Source organism: Watersipora subatra, chromosome 10 (genome assembly GCF_963576615.1).
Source record: "Watersipora subatra chromosome 10, tzWatSuba1.1, whole genome shotgun sequence".
Classification (NCBI taxonomy): domain Eukaryota; kingdom Metazoa; phylum Bryozoa; class Gymnolaemata; order Cheilostomatida; family Watersiporidae; genus Watersipora; species Watersipora subatra.
In genome coordinates, this window is record NC_088717.1 from 36597441 (window position 1) to 36618430 (window position 20990).

The window sequence follows — 20990 nt, forward strand, 5'->3', positions numbered from 1 at the left end:
ATTGGGGCAAAAATCTCACGCATTTTCATTTTTTCTTTGGGGTGATTGCGTGAGTCTCACGCCCAATGCGTGAGAGTTGGCAGGTATGGTGAGCTGTGAGGAGAAGCGGGAATGATATGAGAGATACCTGATTTAATCAGTCACTGCATTATTTGTAGTCTTTCTCTTGTCATCTGAACATATATCGGGGGAGGGGGGTACACAAGTAATAAGTGGCCATAAGTTAATAACGTGTAACGATTCTAAAGGAGTTCTATTAAAACGTATTGATGTCTGGTAGGAGTTGTGCTCTACATGAAACAATTCATCATGCCCGTTAAGTTTCCGTTCAGTCTAATTAGTTAGCAATCTTTTATTTTGCTTATACCAAAATAACAAAAAGCCTCTGTTTGCAGGCATATTATCAAATAAAATGGAAACTGTAAAAGTATCCTGAATGCAAGATAGCAGTGAACAACTCCTGTTTAGTTTGAGATTATTTGTGTAAAAACTAAAAGAAAATTTACAGTTCAGTCTAAAGCTGAGTTTTCGTTTAAAATAGCCAATCATTAAATTAGTAAACAGTTTTTGTTTTACTGTAACAAATTTACCAATGAAAAAAGTTATTTAATTAAACAAAAAGGACACTTGGGCCTTTGTTTACAATTTTCAAATCTATCCTTCGAAGTGCTAATTATCAGGTTTTCCAACCAACAAGTAACTTCCGAAAAAGCTGAAATGTATTAAATTAAATTTAGCGCTATTTTTTATTACCCTCTTATTATGTTATGTAGAATTATGTGGCTTGAATATGTAAGTAGCATTGGTTATTACGTATTTAGGGTTTTTCAATTGATTATGTTTTGTGCAGCGAATATTAGTGTTTACTAGATCACAAATTGTTCATTCATTGTTCATGTTATCACGGAGCTTCGTCTTATTATAAAGGATACGTTTGAATTAGCTGCAAGACGGTTGCAATTTGCATTGTCAACTCTAAATATATTACGTGTTGATAATAGTTAGTGTTTTTATATTCTGTCATTCTTTGCCTGTGTTTTACTAATCATTCACAATTTTCAGGAGTATGCCACTTGAAATTAACGAAGTGATTGTAAATCATGAAATAGTTGTTTCAGTAGTAGGCCTAATAGTACACATCCGAGTTTGTTTTTTACAGATACTTGGTTACTTGACAGATGGCTAATCATGAAATCAATAAAGCAATTTCTAACATTAGTTACGCTGCTCTGTGGTGCAACCATTCTTTACATACTGGTCTCTAGCACCAAAAATAGAGATGCTATTATACAGCCAGTGACGATCCATCATGCATTTACAGTAAGTGATGTGCGGGTTTTTTGATCGCTCTAACACCTTTTATTTATTTGTTAATTTGCATAATACTTAATGCACCTGTAGTCAAACGTACGTCATGTATGCTATTGGCCCGATCGTCATATGTTGTCCCTAGAGCAAAGATGGTTATGGCAATACAATGTATTGCATTAATTTTGTTCCAAAGCCTAAAAAACTTGCAATAGCTTTTTAATTTAATATCATAATTCAGCAACAAACCTGATATAAATTATATGTGAAATAATTAATGATTTGATAGCTATTAAAAGGTGTTTTTATCAGTACCTGCTTTACTTCATAGACATGCTGAAATGAGCATTGGCCTGACAAATCGTAAGTTCGTAATTAAAGGTAATGATAGAGATGGCTATCACAACATACTTTAGTATGGATTTGGCAGTTTAAATTAAAATACGCGTTTCACAATATTTTATAACGTGTCTTTTTCTTTTTAATTCTTACCAGTTTCCTCACCTAGTAACACAACTGCACCGGTTTGAAAAACTTTAAGCGTCATATGTTGGAAACAATATCAAACGTTACATCATATGTTGGAGTTTAACTGTATAACTTTTATAACCATGAGATGATGCTCTGCAATATATACTCTGTCAGCTACGTGACGCGGAGTGGTACCATCTAGGGTTTCAGTACTTGGAAGCTGCAGTATGTTAAACAGATTTTGTTTCGGAATATTTTGAATTCAGTTTTTTTGGATTAAATTTTGCAATTTGTTTCATTTGTTATTTGTTCAGGTTTGTAACAGTTGAAGACAAACATCCATGATGATTATGTTATTCTCTTATTTCACTAAAGTTATTAGAAGCCTCTTAATAATATTGATTTAACTTTAATAATAAGGACTTCCTCTCTTTGTAGATTGACATTTTTAGATAGAAACTTAATAAAATGCTTTGTGAATCTGTAAAAAGCGCTTTTGAGGAAGTGGCAAGAATAAGTTCTATGCAATCAAGGCAGACAGCTTTACTTTTAATAAGAAATTTTTTCATGGACAGGCAGTAATATAGGTCAAGGACAACCATACCCGTAATACTTATAGCTATAGCTTTGCAGGTTATCCTATCTGATGACTGAAAAATTAAATACTATGGACAATGTGTTATTGTCCTATCGTATTTGATTGTCAGAGGCATGTGAGGAATTCTATTTAAGATTTTTTAACATTTGCCACTGAAGCCAGTTTTCCCATGACCAAACACGAGCGAAGCGATTGTTTGGAAGATTTATGTTAAATGCATATGTGCACACAACTCACGAAAAATTATTCATCAATGGCCGTCGCAAACCCTTGTACCGAAATCTCATCAACAAATTTAACCATTTTTCAATGGAGTCGTTTAAGTATAATAACAATACAAAACACATATAAACCTATTTAAATATGTTACCAAGTTTTTATTATTTGTAGAAAATTTCCTAAACCTTACCCATCTGATCGGGTTATACATAAATAGACAGATTAATTCGGCCTAAAATAGTTATTAAAACTTGACAAGCCTTATTTTTTATTAAAATTAACACCGGCAAACGAAACGCCGAGCGACAGAGAATAGAACCATTAAGTCGCGCGTATCTCACGGGAAAAAACGTGCACATTTCACCAGTCTATAGCATTGTCGAATTGCCGAAGGTTTCTGTAATTCATGTAGAAGTACTGAAACGTAATCGTGTCTTTTTTGCCGATTTCAAAGTAACTGACATTTTGGACACTTATAAGTACTTTGGTATTCCAACTGATTTTCAAAGCAGTGAAAGTAAAAGAAATGACGATGATATTTTTTTTATCGATTTTTATGAGATTATTACAATATTTTGATTTTATAAGATTTAATTATAAGAATAAGCATTCGAATTTACAAGATCGAAGTCTATAGTGACTGATGTTGGGCAATATGTTACTGTTATTATTTTTTCTAAATAGTTTTGTTAAATAGATTTTTTTTAAATCTATATAAATGTCACAACTTCTTGATATTGTTAGCTATGACGTTTTGAAATCTAAACAAAATTGTGCATTTGTTTTCTATTATTACTATATTAATAATATTGGTTATTCTAATAATATCAGTGCATTTCACTTCTAATATTGCATTTCTCCTATGGCGGGGGAGAGATATAAACATATAATCTTTTCCTTTTATTATTGCTGTTTGTTGTACATAATAACACCCAGTACATTACAGCTACCATTGCAGTTATCCTATTGCACTGCAGTGCCATTTGACTGCTAATATTGCATTTCTCAACCATCAGCACCCTTTCTTTTTTCCAATATCACTTTGGCCGTGGGCTGTATGACAGGGGAATTTCTAGTATATTGGTTATAGTTATGCAATGATTATAGTTATGTAATGATTATAGTTTTGGGAAGGATGTTCTATCTAATTTTTCCGGGTTCACTGCTAAAAAATTCAGTAAATGATTTAGTAAATAGCTGTCTATCAATACGATTAGTATATAATTATATATTGTATATGAAATAGTGCATGTGCGTGTGAACAGGCTTTTCAGATTTGTGTGCAAGATTGTGTGTGGGCTCGGCTTTAAATTAAAGTGACGGCTTTAAATATTATGTTTTCTAAAAAAAGTGTTGGTTAATAGAGATCACTGTTATGTTACTAAAAATTTCGATTTCAACTGATATCAAATTTGAAAAAAAAACTGGTCTGGGATAAATTGGAGCACCAAGAAGTGATTTTCGTGATTCAATCAGGCACTCCTTTGGTTCAAGCCATCACTGCCTTGATTCCGTAATTAGTATATCATTGTCTGATCTAACACCGGTTGTGGCTTTTATCATTACTAGTACTCTGGTAGTCTAGTGTACTACGAGAGATCGTCAGGTGTGTCAATACATGTATAAGGAGAATAAGTACAGTCAAACATGGATAACTCGAACTTCGTGGGACCGAGCGAAAGTGTTCGAATTATCAGAGCATTTAAGTTATCAGAGCACTGTCACAAGTCCATGTATTTACTTATTTATTAGTAGATATATGTACATATACAAACTATAATATAAATCAAAAGCACAAATGGCTTGTTTCAAATTAAATGCTTCTAATGTAAAGTTTAAAACGTTTTTATCAAAAAGTATAGAGATTTTTCTATCACTTGAGATTGGTTTGATGTTTGAGGTGATGTTATTGCCAAGACATTTTTTAGATTGACATTGGCAAAACTTGATCGTTGTTGAAAAGCTCACAAGAAAAGACATCTTTTTCTTTTGAGCGTTTTACCCACGATCAATTTTGCCGATTTTTCTTGAAGTTTATGCAAAGATTACCTCACTTTACCTTGCTTCCGAAGGGCGATCGCTAAGCGGATGTTTGGTATAAATCAAATTTCACCAAACCTTTAGAAAAGTCGTTGAAAAAAATATTTTGCCGATGGTGGTAATAACGACGCTTACGAATTATGAAAAGTTGAGGTTTACCTCTATGGCTTGGAATAAAGTGATTTTCTAAAGCGACAACAACCGTTTCGGTAGCCGTTGGGCAAAAAACAGTTCGAGTTAACAGTGTTGAGTTCAAGTTATCTATAGCAATTTCTCATTACGTGGGAACGGACCAAAGAAACCGTCTGAGTTAACCATGTGTTCGAGCTATCCGTGGGCGAGTTATCCATGTTTGACTGTATATGCGCAATAATTCTAAAACCTCAGAAAGTTGATCCTCGACTCAGGCGCTTGCTTGCCGGATGGCAAAGTTGAATGTCGTGTGTTCAAACTTCGTATGATGCAAGGTTTTTTCTCAACCTCACTCCGTGACTTCGAACAGACACGTCTCTTATTATAGTAAAGATTGCATTTGTTCCGATAAATAACTGGAGTGATGAATATAGAGAGCATGGGATGCTGATTGTTATAGGAGGATATCAGAGAGGTGAAGAGTAATGGCACCGTTCTTGGTGAAAGGGAAGATATCAATCAGGTTGGCATATAAGTAATACTAATACATTTTAACATACCTTTATGCCCTGACTTGTTTCATAGTATTTCATGCAACCATAGAGCCATGTATGCCATGCAGAAAGATCCAATACCATGCAACATTGTAAGTAATTAATTCTGCTCCATTTTGCACATGTGATTCTCACTTTTTTGGATTTAGCTAGCTACTTTTATGTTCAGTTAATTCTAGTTGTTAGTAGTTATAGCTAGTAGTTGGTAGGTATAGCTAGTTATTATCTGGTATGGCGAGTCATTGGTAGGTGTAGGTAGTCATTGGTGGGTATAGCTAAATGTTGGTAGGTGTAGCTAGTCGTTAGTGCGTATAGCTAGTCGTAAGAGGTATAGCTAGTTGTAAGTAGGTATAGCTAGTAGTTAATAGGTATAGCTAGTTGTTAGTAGGTATAGCTAGTTGTTAGTAGGTATACCTAGTAGTTAATAGGTATACCTAGTAGTTAATAGGTATACCTAGTTGTTAGTAGGTATAGCTAGTTGTTAGTAGGTACAGCTAGTCGTTGGTGGGTATAGCTAGTTGTTAGTATGTATAACTAGTTGTTGTTTCAATCATTGGAAGCGCCTTAAAATCATGGTGTAAGCAACCACCAATGAATTCACCTGTATTTACAGCATATAACAGCAGTGGTGAGTGACAGCGAAGTCGCATGCATTAACTATGCTTAAAATCACTATATCATGATCGATTGACTGTTTGTCCGGGATCCTGTTGTGAAAAAACAAACTAAATTAATTGAATTATTTATGAAAAATGTTTCTCAAGACACTAAGCACTGATAGTTCAGATTCTGTTCATTTTACCGAGTCAATAAACTTTCAATCATTCGATGATCAAATATTTAATTTTAGCTCCCTAGTTCAAAGTAGTTCAATGTTGCTTGTAGGCTAGAGCATTTGAAGACATGCATTTCTACTAGGGGTCTTTATGACCCAACCCTATAAAGTTCTTAATATTCCGATAATAGTAAAAATATTTGTGTTTTTTGTTTTTTATGCGTAATTGGATTTTGTCAAAATAAATTATTTGTACAGTAAAAATAAAATAATGCATAATAATCAATATTTGACGGTTCACATCCCATACTATCAAGTCAATCAGAGAGAATATTCAACTATTTTTCAGTAATATTTGGTTTGTTCCTTTCTCATTACCTGTCTGTCATGTTCTTCTGCTTTTTGCATAATCACCGTTGAAAGGGATAGATGAGTTGTCTCAACATTGTGGGGGCAATTGCTAGTCAACTTGTATGGTGGGTTTAGTTTTGAGGTTACATCTTATCAGTTGAAGTTTTAGTTTTGTTGCAAGACTTTTTGTCTTATGAAGTAGACAAAAACACTACAGTAATTAATTTGCAAATACATTTGTAAATTCTGAAGGTTGCATGGCAGTAGTCCCACCCATTGTCTACTGATGGTCTTTTTAGCAGGTGCCTATCAAGTACAACTTTTCTCTCCAAGACCTACATAGACACTTCGCATTCAGCACAGGTGCGAGTTACTTTGTACACGTTCACTGTGCTATGTAATATATAGTATGTATTCAGTATTCATCACATCAATGTTTACAACTTTAGCATAATCTAAAGATGACCTGTTTGTGTAGAGGAATTAGCTAGCATCTAAATATGTTTATACTGCTCTAATAACTGTATATTTATCTATATTATATATACATATATTATGTATTGTATATTTATATATAAGTAGTTAGTTATCATTTCGTTTATGTTCAAAAGTAATGCTACGACTATGTGTAAATAAGATAAAGTAAAATTCAAAGCTAAAAAATAATTTTTCACTAATATTAATGAGTGAAGTAATTGTTTAGACTAATTTTATCTGAAAAGTTGAGTTGTTCTTCACTGCAAATTTTTCTCGCGGGCTCGCTTGAGGACGAGTCTGTTTTTTTCAAACAAAGACACCTGATGAGCTGACACCTGACCGTCTAATATATATATACATGTATATACGGTATACATATATGGTATACATATATATATATACGGTATACATATATGGTGTATATATATATATTATAGGCATATATATACCATAATATGCCTGGTAATGAAACAATCACCAAATGAACTCGAGTAAACAAACCATAATATGGCTATATATACCATATATAGCCATATTATGGTATATATATATACACATATATATGATATATATAGCCATATTATGGTATATATATATATATATATATGTGTGTATATATATACAGTGCCACCTCAGGACACGATTACCCTGATATATGATTTTTTCACCCTATGAATTGGAGCATGATAATTTTTCCCCTCACCATTCGAATTTTATTTCACCATTCCAATTCAACGAAATTTTCCCACGGGGTCAGGTTTGGCAGTCGTTGTGCTTATTATGTCTGTCAAAATAACAAACAAATTAAAATTCTGTTTGCCAAAAGCATTTTAAAATTGCCTGAAAGAGATTTGATGGCCGATTTCTCTCAGTTCTGCAATTCTCAAGTGTAAAATGGTAATATTTTCCATGCAAGACCAGTAGCAAAGTTGGAGTTTCGATCTTTGCAAACAGAAGGTCAGTGGTCGGACAACTTCCCTTGGTCTGCTAACAAAAATTCACTTCAATACGAAAACAGCATCATTTGGGCTTTTTTAGCGAATTGGATTGAATAAAGTTATAATGAGATTGGCTAAAATTATATTGAAAGCGAAGCAAGAAAATATTTGGTGATAATATTTTAACGATAAGTTGAAATTCAGTAAAATAGTTGAAAATACATACTAAAACTTAGCTTTAAGTGTGTTTAGTAAGCTAAACTTATTTAGAGTGAATTCAAAGTTTATATTATACGTAGGTCTGTTTTGAACGTAAGAACTCTCTACGGTACGTACTGCACATAGCGCATTGCATCATTACATTTTAATGCAGATCATAACCAATAAATACACTAAATGTACTAAAGTTACTGTAGGTACCTATAGTTACTAAGGTTAGCATACTATTTTGTTACTAATTTTTAATAGGTACAGTACTTCCATAAAATTTTGATAATTTTTACCAGAGGATGTTTCCATTATATAATTACTATGGTTTCTATACCCCCTCAATACGATTTTTCGACCGTGTGCTGCCAACCTTGAAACGCATTAAAATCATATCTTGAGGGTGCATTGTACATATATAGATTTTCCAATGAAAAAAATTATTTAATTAAACAAATAGGACACTTGGGCCTTTGTTTACACTTTTCAAATCTATCCATCGAAGTGCTAATTAGCAGGTTTTCCCACCAACGAGTAACTTCCGAAAAAGCTGTTACACATAAATACCTAGGTGAATGCCCAGGGTTGCGTGGATGATAAAAAACATTTACCATTCTAATTTTTAAATGAAGATGTTTATTTCTGTTTGTCTAGCCAATGCATAATTAAAATATTTCAAAGCTCGAGGCATAGCTAAAACAAATTGTGACAAAACATCTCTTACTTCTTATGCTACACACTCGTTAAAAGATTTAAAACAACTTATAAACAGTGGCAGATATTGTAGTTATTATTAGCTAAGTTTCTTTACCCAATGAATTTGAGTAACTTAAGCTAGTTTAAACCTTTACTATAATAAGAGCTGTGTCTGTCCTTCCGTCTAGGCTTTAAGAAAAAAGATTACATCTCGTAGGAATCAAACCTGTACATTCTATGGATGGACAGATGTGAAGCCAAGTAGTCTACCATCAAGCAATGCAACTAGCTTGCCACGGTTAGGAATAATTGTGTTTATAATCTTTACGAGTCATGATCTCTCGCTATTATGATCTTCAGGAATGCCAGACTTATTCAAGCGTGCTAGTTGGTCCAGTAGTGGCTAGCACGCCTGTCTGCAGAACCGTTGTTTCCGAGTTCAATGCTAATACGAAGCAGTTTTTTCGCTGCTATAACTTCTTTGCTATAACTGCTATTAACTGGACATACGAACGACAGACCAACAAATGACAAACACTGAGGTTTAGATATATAGTATAGATGGATAAGTAATAAGTCCTACTGTTAATGGTACTCTACGCACTGAAAAGTGCAGTGTTATAAGTTGCTATGGCTGTGTTTAGTATACATAGGGTTTTTAAACATCTGATCCAGAGTTTGCTTTCTGATTCGATCAAAAATTGACACTGCAGCTGCAAGCATTGTTAACAACAATTTGTTGTGAAATTTTCTAGCCTATCTGATAGTATCTGCATATAGTGGAACGTGTTAAAAGCCTCCTGCAGTTATGGTCATATGCCAACTCAAAACTTATCGCAAAAACTATTTGAATGCCATGGCGCTTTATTTTGCAACCCCTTCCCCTATAAAAAGATATTTTTAACATTTTAAAGTTAGTTTTAAAGTTAGAATACGCCATAACAATGGTTAATATTATATGGTATGGTGTTCCTGAAGAGTATCAATGCAAATGCTTTAAAGTTTCTAGTCAAGATTGTAAGATTATGGACGGATCTGAAAACAAAGGATTGGATTTAGACTTCAGTGAATTCGAATCAGAGTGTAGTTCTGATGATTGTGATGATCAGTCTTCTCAGGTACACGTCACTAAAACCATGGCACTCACTACAGCAACAATGAAAAAATTAATTGTTATTGATGTAACCGAGTCATTAGTAGTACTATTTTGTGGACACTTTTCTACTGATCACTTTCTATAATGGGTTCTTAAAGATCAAAGAATGTCAAAGTGGAGGGCAAATAGAGGTTATGCAGTATTAAAAGTGGGTTTCTTCATAATTTTGTATCAACTTTTTCAATCATTTTTTATTATGTATTTATTATCTTTCTATAAAATAGAATTGCTTTCATATGAACAAGAATACCGTGCACCTATATATATATATATCTCAGTGTTTGTTTATTGGTCATTTGTGTGTCCAGATATAACGATATAGTTTTAAAAATGAAAACTGTCCTTCGCACTGGATTTGTTACATCAGTTACAATGCGCACGTTTAAATCGTTTGGGGAAACACTTAGTTATTACAAGCACACTTTAAAATCGTGAGAGGTCATTACGTGTAATGTAATGAATATTAAGCTGACTTCAAACACAGCTCTTATTATAGTAAAAATTTAGACTAGCTTAAGTTACTAATTTGACTTACTCAAATTCATTGGGTGATTGTTTTATTACCCGTGCAATGCCAGGCATTCAGCTATAAACTAGAATTGCTTTGCATCAACCAGAATACCGTATATTTTCTATAAAAAAAGAAATGCTTTTGTATCACCAAGAATATCATGTAGTCTCTATAAAATAGAAGTCTATTAGTATCATGTTCTCAGCTCTAAACACATTATTATATGTTTGATTTGCTTGTATGTAGATAGCCCTATCGATGTCCTTGTCTTCATTCACATACAGAAGACGGGTGGGACAACATTTGGAAAGAACTTGGTGACTAACCTGGATGTGAGGAATCCATGCCAGTGCACAAAACCTATCAATACTAAACTCAGATGTCCATGTTTCGCCAGTGATGGTAAAAGGTATTTTATGACGCATTCCTAATTATCAGTTTGTGTAAAAGTTGACATATGTATTTTTATCCGCATGTTTTGTAATGAATGGATCAACAAAGTTTGTCTTTTTGTACTTCTGTTTTATTTTTGAAGGGATAGCTCTAAAGACACTCTAAGAATCAAATGGTTTTCTAATATTCACTACGTTTCAGTTCTTCGAAAATTGTTCTTTCTTAGCTCTTTCATCTGAAAACATTCTTCACAGATTTCAACCTTTGCAGGCACTATCTAAACTGTGTTAAAGACTGCATGTTGGCTTTAATTTCTGTCATACCCGCCTTTATCAGTTTGTTATAATAATATCATAATATATTATTTCACATTATAATTGTTTTTATGTAGTTTTTAATGGGATACGAGACATATTTGAGCGTATGAGGCGGTTCCCAATGTGGCTTCTAGGTGGCCGAGTATGCAAGTGGCCGCTTACTAGAACAACATCGTTCATACATGTATCTCCACAATTATTCTGCAATGCAACAAAGTAGTCAAGTGGCTGGGAAGCTGAATATTCGATTCCTAGGTGATGTAATTTTTTTTCTTACACTCCTAACATGGCTTCAGACAGACGGACAGGCGGACTCTGCTCTTATAATAAAGACTAGCTGAATGCCCGTGTATTAAAAATCTGCGCAAAATGTATTTTTATTTAACATATAACAACAGTTACCATTCTCACTTTCAAACTTTATATCATGAGAAAAGGGTTTCGTGTAGTTGAAATGAGTTAGGAGCAATAATAAAACAACTGTAAAGGTGTTTAATTGTAAATGTGTTACTGTAGTTACCTACATTAAGTTTAGTGTATTTATTGGTTATGATCTGCCAGAAAATGTGAAATTACAATGTACTATGCGCAGTACGCACAGGGAGAAGTTCTTACCTTCTAGGCAGGCATATAACATGAATGGTGAATTGAACTTATCAACATTTTCGTCGTAATCAGTACGCTGACTGCCAAATTTTTATTTTGAATGAAATTTTTGTTGATATCGTATGGCGGAAAACTAATTCACTCCTGTGTCACGAGGGCAAAAAAGCATAATGTTTCATAGATTAAGACAAAAAAATCTTCTAACAAGGGGCATCATAACGCATTGGTGCATTGTATTAACTAATAATTTTGTGTGTGCAATTGCAAAAAAGGTATGCAGTGAGTTAAATAATTACCATTTTTAGTCAAGTTTGAAACCATTTAAGGCAGCATATCTACGAGTATCACCAGCTGCCACATTTTTAATTAAAAACTTCTTTGATCCGAACTCCCTAATACTATTTTTAAAGGTTTGAAAAACCGTTTGTAATGTCACCCTGAAAATGTCTGTTGAGGCCAGGATGTAGAGTTTTGAGAAAACTCTAAAAACGCCGGATTGTGAGAGTTATATTAAGATGCACTGATGTAGTGAGCCGTTCAGAAGTTTATTAACAAGTTGATTCTCGTTATACTTCACCACACCGTGAAATCTAAAAGATTATAAATTCGTGAGTGTGTGTTCACATTACTAGTTACAGATAGTGATTAAAACATAGCAAATCTTAACAAAAACAATAATAATGAAGCAAATATTGCAATTTCATAATAATTCAGTATTTGATAAACTGACCTTGCCTCCGTTCCCACAATCCTGATTAAGAAAGAGTATGTTAAGGCTTGTAAAGCTTTGCTCAGGTTAGACTATAATTTTACATCTTGTTGATTGTGCTACTGTACAGCAACTGCCTAGGTAAAATTTCTGTGGATGATTATCATTCGATCGTTAACTGGCATGGATGGAAAGAAAATGCTATTATTGCTGACTTTGATTAAAACATGTTGACACATCCTAGTGTGGATGACTTTTGTGGCTCAGACAGATTGAGTATGAAGAAGTTAACTGCTTACGGATGTTTTCATAATCTATTCGGGATGAGTGATGTGTATGAATGAAATCTATTTATATTGTCAATGGTAACCGGTTCTTGATTTAATTTTATCTTACACAGGAATTAGTTTTATTATTTTGTAGGCCAATCTTACAGCGAGTGACTTTTAACAATCTTCCTAAAATTTGAGTTACAATTTAAACTGCTTACTAAATGAAGAGAAGATTGAGTTTTCCTGTAAAACTAGTTGAATTCCTAGGAGTCATTCTATTGATTCATAGTATCAGTAGAAGAGACAACAAATATGTTGAGATAACAAATTTGGTCTGAATTAGCCTATTAAACAATTGCATCTCAAACATCTTTTCCGTCACTGCAGCTTGCTCAGTACGGTGTTTTTGCACTGTGCGGACAGTCATACGGTTATAGAAGTTTGACAAACTCTCTTCAAAATTACATCGTAGAGAAATTATACCTATACGTATACAATCTATTTTTTTGCTGAATAGAATGAGGTTTATAATTGACACTCAAACTTCTATGCCATTGTTGTAACACTTAAATAAAGAACTCGCTGTCCTGGTCGATGTACCATCAGCTGATCAAATCTGGCTTAGCTTTGCTCTATAGTAGCCTCGTGAAGGTTTCTCCCCATCACACGGTCGGTGAATGAATTTTAGAAAGTAGTATTGTATATGGTTTATGTTTGATGCTCAAGTGCTCCAAAGCTATCTTTAGGCTAGTCTTCAGAGTTTAGGGCAGTGGAAGAATCAGTCGGCTATTGCTATCGTGTATTTGGGTGCGTTTGCAGGCAGTGGCTGTTTTCCCGCTACTCAACTGGTTGGATGTGTGGATTGCACGCTGATCTCACCGAGTGGACTGAGTGTCTTCGGACATCCAAACCTGATCAGGTTGAGAATCTACACCGGCAGCGAAGGTTAGATTTTGTATGGGTTTGTCTTTTGTTTTTCCATTTTCAATGCAATGCTGAATGTGTGTTCAATTAAATTCGTATGATCTCGCAATACCAACACCTGACTGAAGAATATTGTGTGACAATATTAAAAGTATTTTGATTGCCTTCATAAAAGTGGAACAAATATCTTTGACTGTTCACGTTGTTGTTGTGTTTTGTTACATTTGAACAGAATATCTGTTCAATTCTGGCTTAAGCCAACAGAAGTTTTGCCCACGGTATCAGATTGTTTGTTTTTACTGTTCCCTACTTTTAGGAACCATCTATATTTAAAACTCTGTACAATAACATTAATCTGTTGTACTGCAATATCGTGTGCTTTTTCTATTCAAATATCAACTTGCAAGTTTGGCTTGTACCGAATAAATTTCTGGTTTTCATCTGTTTTTGTAATGAGTTTTCATAAGTGCGTTTTATGTGAGCAATAAGCTAGCACTGTAGTAGCACTCACCCAGCCCCTTAGTGGCGCTGTAGTCTATACAGTCGAGTTTCTATGCGACAAGGAGCCACCTGGCTTCAGTTGTGTAAAATATGGTGAACAAAACAATCATGTTATTGGTTTATAGAATTTTATCTTGAAAGGTAGTTTCCTCTGTGAACCCTCGTTTTGTCACTAGTTAGAGCCCGATTGAATCTCATACTAACACCCGGAGCAGACATGTTTTTCTCGGGTGTAAGTATATATCCTAACTGTGTAGGTATCTGCTACTGACCACGCTGAGGGACCCAATAGAGCGTTATATCAGTGAATATATGCACACCAACCGAGGAGCTACCTGGTCAGGAATGACCCTCAAGTACGTTCTTAAATGTACTATTTGGTTTATTCTAAAGATTATTTGCCTTTTTTCAGCTTCATCTGTTTCCATTTTTGTATGTTACGCTCCATACATTTCCCATTGAACATTTCCTGCTGCCACAGGTGCAATGGTAGATCAGCGACTGCCCAAGAAGTGCCACTCTGTTTCAACGAGTCGTGGGAGGGAGTTAGACTACTCGAATTTTTAAGCTGCCCTTACAATTTAGCCAATAACAGACAGACAAGAATGCTGGCTAATCTCTCATTGGTCGATTGTTATGATAACTTCGCAAGTCATTCATGGAATAAAGATCTTATACTTGAAAGTGCCAAAAATAACCTTCGGAATCTCGCCTTTTTTGCTCTGAAGGAATTTTCTAATGAGTCCCAGTATCTGTTTGAACACACATTTAATCTCCGGTTCAAGCAGCCACTCAGCGTCCTGCGACCCAAGACCATCCATGAGACGAGAGACTATTTCGACATGCTCAAGCCGACAGTTCAGCAACAGATTAGAGATAACAACGATTTGGATATTCAACTTTATGACTACGCCAAACAACTATTTTTTGCGCGGTATAACTTTACTAAGAGTTGGAACTCAAAGTTAAAGTTCAATGATGGACAATCAAGTATGTAATATTTTTTCTTGTCAAACTTTATTTGTTCATCGTTATATAAACATTGGTGCTGTTGTCAACCTAATGCGTTTATAATTTGTTTAGGTGGTTATTCTGGTACTTTTTTCGGGCCACAAAGGATGATAGATCAGTTTTCTAGTGATTTTTTTCTTTGCGGTTCACATTTTTCATAAACGCTGTCTAGTCAATGTAAAGTGTGTTTTAATATGTTATCTTGCAATAACGCTTCGTTTTAGTAGTGATATTTTATTCAGGTAATTTCTGTTGCCAGTTTTCTTTTCAAATTTACCCATCTAGTATTGCGTTGGCCGTTTTTATTTATCCCAAGCCAGTTTTTACTAACATTTTATGCCATAAGGCACATATATTTATATAGAAATTTAACGAATACTGAAAACAAAAACCAACAACGAATTTTAATAGCTTTTGGTAAAAGTTTTATAGACTTATTTTTTGGGAAACTGTTAGTTTCTTTTGTAACTAGATCTGTGACCAAATTACTAGGTGGTCGAACGGCAGCGACTTAGGTACTCCACAACTTTTCCAACACACCCGATCAGATGTACTGGAGGAAACTCCAACACACCTGATCAGATGTACTGGGAGGAAACTCCAACACATCTGATCAGATGTACTAGAGGAAACTCCAACACACCTGATCAGATGTACTGGGAGGAAACTCCAACACACCTGATCAGATGTACTAGAGGAAACTCCAGAATCTGCATTCCAAGTTTACAACGTTCTATGAAAAACTGGTAAAGGTAGATTAATAATTTGATCTAGAGCTTTTGTAAAATAATCCGGCCTTTTATTGAACATATCTATCCTCTTTCACATGTCATCACGTGTCAATGATTCTTATCATGCCCTTCATGCCCTGTATTCTTTTTTTCGATACTTGCGTAAAGGTACAACATTCTATACCGTTCCCATTACGTGATACGTACATGTACAGTTGTACCCTGTCTCTTATGCCACAATGTATTAGTTTTCTTTTTTACATGTTCTAATGTGTATACAGTGATTCAATGACTGGACTTAGGCATGTTCAGAGCTGTATGACACAAGCAGGGTTGTGTTGACATCTTTCTATGCAGAGAGTTCTATTGCTCTAGTTATTTTCTAACGGAGTATTTTAATGCATAATTTTAAAATACATGGATCTTTTCAGTTGTCTGTGTGATTACGCTATAATAGGTGCTCTATTACAAATATATATCCTGTAAAATCAGTCTTGTTTCTTGGTTCAACTTCAGATCGATAGATTTTCAATAGTGCACTCAATGTGATTGTAAGGTGGTTGTAATAGATGCATGAAGTGAAGGACAGGTTCCTGAGTTAAAAGTGGTCCCGGCAGCAAATGATACTTTGGCATCAGGCAGTTCTAGTTGACAGTACAATTTTTAGATTTAAACATGTTTTTTAAAATAGCTTTGCACAGATGTGCGAGGTCAACTCTATAGTTTTTACCCGGTGTGTAAATAATGAATAAAAAATGCTGGCTAGCCCTGCAAACCTTGGAGTGGCTTATAAAAGCACCATTGAGATATATCTTTTTGTGTACTCCGCTTACATGGAGCGTGACATTACTACACGTGCCCACTATAGTCATGGTAACAGTTTGCATTTCTTCAAGGTTTTCATTTTTTGCTTTAGTCTCTTACCAAGCCTAATTACAACGCAGATCGACTGCCACCTCTATTCCAATAGAGCTGCTATCGTCCCGTATGCTTGGCTTATCTAAGGAACTTCAAATACTCAATTTTGACAATGAAACCAATGCTATACGCTTGTGTGCTGCACAGACATTAGCTGAATGCTAGTTCTGTCACTATGATCATAACTACTGGCTGTGCTGTCTGTTCCTAATAAAATCAGTTTATCAATACTTGGTTATTAATTCTGATTTAAATATTTTTTAGCTGTGCTAGTTACACAAAGACTTTGATGTACACGCGTGTGTAAAACCTTACAGGTTTTTAATAGAATCAGAAAGAGTTTGAGATGCAGTGTTGTCTGATTACATACTTTATGCAGTATCTCTTCGTATAACTATTGCCTCGCTTTGAACTTGCTGGAAATGATAAATTCCACTAAACCGCATGTCAATCACTACATATTTGAGAATTACAGCACTGACATTTACAAATAAAATACATGTAATGCTATTAATAGTACTAAATTGTTGGTATAAGGTATAACAAATTATATGGAAATGTATGGAGAAATATGGAATAGAAAGGCATTGATCAGGATAAACATTTGGAAATACATATAAATACTGTTTACATCATACAATATTGATGTTGAGCAAAGAAAACCAATAAGCAAGCTTGATATAGCAATAACTTATCACACAACATGGTAATGTCTTTAGGCATCATCTTGCGCCAACTTTGCTAGCGTCCCATGAAGTATGCAGATGCTTAGGTAAAATAAAGAGTACAAGAACATCTGTCAAACTAAACCCACCTTCTAATGCCATTAATTGTCATGCTTTGCAAGGCAATATTGTGGTTCGACACGAGTTGCTTGGCATACAGACAACGGATGATCACCTACTGGTGACCGTTATTATCAATCACGTGTTCACTTGGTTTTTGTGTCTGTGTTCTTTTGAATCCATTCCTGCTGCTTGCGCCCTTCTTCTTCATAGAATTTAAGAGCTTCTTGTTCTTTCATTTTTGCCATGATATAGTTAACATTCTGTAGAAGCGTGTCAATCTTGACTTCATTTGAGTCTTCCTCGTCCTGTATAATTATTTTCAAGTGCAAGTACATATTAGTTATGAAGCCTGGTCAAGTATCGGATTGGTTTCTTGCAATTGAAAGAGTGTCACTACCTATTCGGTAATTAAAATAAACACCACATAAGTTACATGTAGGTGAAAGTAGAGTCATATGTAAGTGAATGTGTAGTTACATGTAGGTGTAAGTAGTTACATGTAGGGGAAGGTAGGTAGGGAACAAACAATATAAAAATAATCTAACTATATAAGCGAAGTTTCGACTTTATATAGTCCAAGTTAGCATCCATTACGTCACTGATTTCTAACACTATGTTTACCTTGAAACCTGCGTAATGCTGAGCCCTGCATTTCGGTTTATGTCTCGTTATCAATGTGTTCTTACATGTATTAGTTTACATTTATGTCTGCTTGTAGTTTTACACACTGCATATCGGTTATTGTGGTGTCTAGTAAGGAATATAACATTGTATTAACTTGAGAATATTAACTACATCATATACAGTTTAATGGTTTTAGAATTTATAGCAAATCTCAGAATCAATAAATCTTATATGGACATGTTTCACAGAGGCTACTAAGCCTGATCACGATATAATGGCTTCTCTTTTTATTGCAGAAATACAACTACCTATTTTATTATTAAAATTATTTATGTCGCTTAAGGTCACAGATAAATCTTAGTACAGAACCTAGTTTAACAGACAGGCATGACTTATAAACAGTGCCACAACTGAGAGGCAAGATCATCACAGGTGCTAGGTCTTGATGTTATTGTCAACACCGAACATAGAAATCATTTTCAGGGGTGAGTGTTTAACATGCATGCTCACTCTAAGCAAGTCTACAGTTAAATATGTCGGATTAGATTATAGCCTAAAAAACTAAGATGTACCGTAAATCACTGAAAGAGCTAACTTTTTAAGACGTACTACTTTGGAGGCTATAATGTGAGGTCACAGTCTAAACTTCTTTTTTCATTTGAAAAAAAATTGTCTATGAAGATTTAAATGTTAGAAAATTATTTCAGTGTATATACCTCATGCTATAGCCAACATAATTGGAGTCAGCAGCAATGAAGGTGTTTACTAGCTAACTGTTGTGTATACAGCATCTTATGAGTTCCTTAAAATGGTTGAGCAAATACCAGCTGGAAATGAATAAGATGAAGAAAATAATAAACATCAATGAGTCATCTCTAGAATTAATTATTAGCTAGTGAAAGTAACTAGAAGTAACTATCACAACTCGGCTGTCCATAAACACAAAACAGAAAATTTTCAAGCATATTTTGTTAATTAAACTAACAAAATAGCAGTAAAGATCATGTAAAGATGCATACCTCTAAGCTCATTGCTCGGTTGAGGGGAAAGAAATTAATGTTATCTTTGAGGACCTGCCGATGAATGTAGAGCTCAATGGATGAATAGTCATTGACCATTGTGTTTCTCAAATGAATGAAGAAGAACAGGTAGGCCCATTGATAGTGCTCCTTCTTTATATGTTTCTCGAAGCCCTACACAGCAAAAATAATGACATCAAAAATCTTGAACTTGGGTTTTAGCTAGATTAAATCGAATGGCGTTTACTATCCATAATAGATGAATCAATACTATATATATATATTTAAGTATATATGTATATATATATATATACGGATATACATCTATATATATAATATGTATATATTTGTATATATACACACACTAGCATTAAGCTCAGGATCTCCTCCATTTTCATCACAAATTGTTTCACAATGAAAACCATGAATGCGTCCATTGAGGACAATTATTGCTCTTAATGCAAACGAGGAGGAATTCTTGAGGATCTAATAGGATAGATCACAGCACATTTATGCAGAGAACAAAATTTCTAAGATTGTCAGTTGAGCCTGGCACTGGTTGAAGTTGACCTGATTTTGCACATTAAATAAGCCACGGTGAGTGATCTTATAACTTTTCATTCGTACAAGAATTGGCTAACATCACGGAACACAGCTATTATTATTATAAATGGAACATCACTCTGATCATATTAAAGATTAGAGTCTCATTATGGAATGTGGTCAAGTGGTGGTAGAGTGTCGGTCTAGCAAACATCGTCGGTGCAAGTTCTAGATCCGAAAAAAGCAATCTTTCATAAAATATTCCAATTACAGTCTGTATTATTTTTTCAGTGTGATGGTTTCAAGTGTATTATAGTAGATGAAATGAATACATGCAATCTATTTAGTCCTTTCATGTTATACTTGGCCTGCGACCATTGAATTTTGATTTGCAATGTCTATTCCTTATTATTCTGAGCATGTCAAGACTGCTACTAAGTTGTGTTTTAAAGTTTTGTTTATACACTGCTTGGAAATGGAAATAATTCTCCGCCTTACAAGAAATAGGCATGAAACTTGCAATTCTAACAATTTGCAGGAACCAACTTAGCGTAAACTAATATGTGTTTTATCACTAAAAAAGAGAGTTGTTGGCTCTCTTTATCTATGACTAAATACTGCTAGCATTTTTATAAGAGACTGGTAAAGCTTTCTCTATCCAAATCCATGAATGGAGAGATTTGCATACTGCATTTGGTCATTGAACTGTATATCTTTGCTGATAGTCATTTTGTATATATCCATATAGGTCAAGGTAAATGCTACTAGCTATAAATGTAGGTGTTTCACTTAACAGATGTACGTACCCCAGGATGGTGCTCAAAGTCATAACTTTCTCTGCTGCAGACGAAGCAAGCATTCCTCATGTCTTGATCTATCTGCCATTTGCTGCAATAAAACTAGGGCAGTTACACACGTGAAGAACAGTAGAGTTGAGTGTTATGAACAAAGAACTCCTAAAGTATAAGTAAAATAAGTATAAGTATAAAGTAATGCTAAACATTACAAAAAACTTTATATTGAAAAAGGATGCCCTCATGCAAGTGTTTCTACAGTCTCTATTTCTAGTGAGAATACCAACCCCAATATTACTATATTCAAGGTGGGCGAGCCATGAAAAGTTTGCTCTTTTTAAGCCTTATGATATATATCAACATTTTCTAGCTAAATCACAACAATTTTGGGCTAGATCACAACATTT

At 34.4% G+C, this 20990-nt stretch overlaps 2 protein-coding genes across 3 annotated transcripts in view; one reads left to right on the forward strand and one right to left on the reverse strand.

Moving 5' to 3' along the window:
* Positions 1-694: 694 nt before the first annotated feature.
* On the forward strand, positions 695-16389 carry LOC137405837 (heparan-sulfate 6-O-sulfotransferase 3-like). 2 transcript variants are annotated; one of them, XM_068092254.1, is made up of 8 exons: positions 695-792; positions 1160-1320; positions 5229-5291; positions 6748-6811; positions 10680-10842; positions 13550-13675; positions 14413-14511; positions 14637-16389. In XM_068092254.1, the coding sequence occupies exons 2-8, from the start codon at positions 1189-1191 to the stop codon at positions 15151-15153; spliced, it is 1164 nt and encodes a 387-aa protein (XP_067948355.1). In that variant the 5' UTR covers positions 695-792; positions 1160-1188; the 3' UTR covers positions 15154-16389. The 2 variants fall into 2 exon arrangements, with proteins under 2 accessions (XP_067948355.1, XP_067948356.1); XM_068092255.1 differs by having other exon boundaries at positions 6751-6811.
* Positions 16390-17161: 772 nt separating this feature from the next.
* The window catches only part of LOC137406297 (inositol 1,4,5-trisphosphate-gated calcium channel ITPR3-like), a 134780-nt gene continuing 130951 nt past the window's right edge, over positions 17162-20990 (reverse strand). The window contains 3 exon segments of the mRNA XM_068092849.1: positions 17162-17908; positions 19247-19420; positions 20596-20677. Coding sequence (XP_067948950.1) covers positions 17747-17908; positions 19247-19420; positions 20596-20677 — 418 coding nt within the window. The 3' untranslated portion in view covers positions 17162-17746.

What these genes read in the sequence shown, in the direction of transcription:
- LOC137405837 (XM_068092254.1), top strand. Translation starts at nt 1,189, where the DNA reads ATGAAATCAATAAAGCAATTTCTAACATTAGTTACGCTGCTCTGTGGT. An exon ending in ACACTTCGCATTCAGCACAG is followed by an intron (nt 6,812 to 10,679) that starts GTGCGAGTTACT and finishes GCTTGTATGTAG; the next exon opens with ATAGCCCTATCGATGTCCTT. An exon ending in TGGTCAGGAATGACCCTCAA is followed by an intron (nt 14,512 to 14,636) that starts GTACGTTCTTAA and finishes CTGCTGCCACAG; the next exon opens with GTGCAATGGTAGATCAGCGA.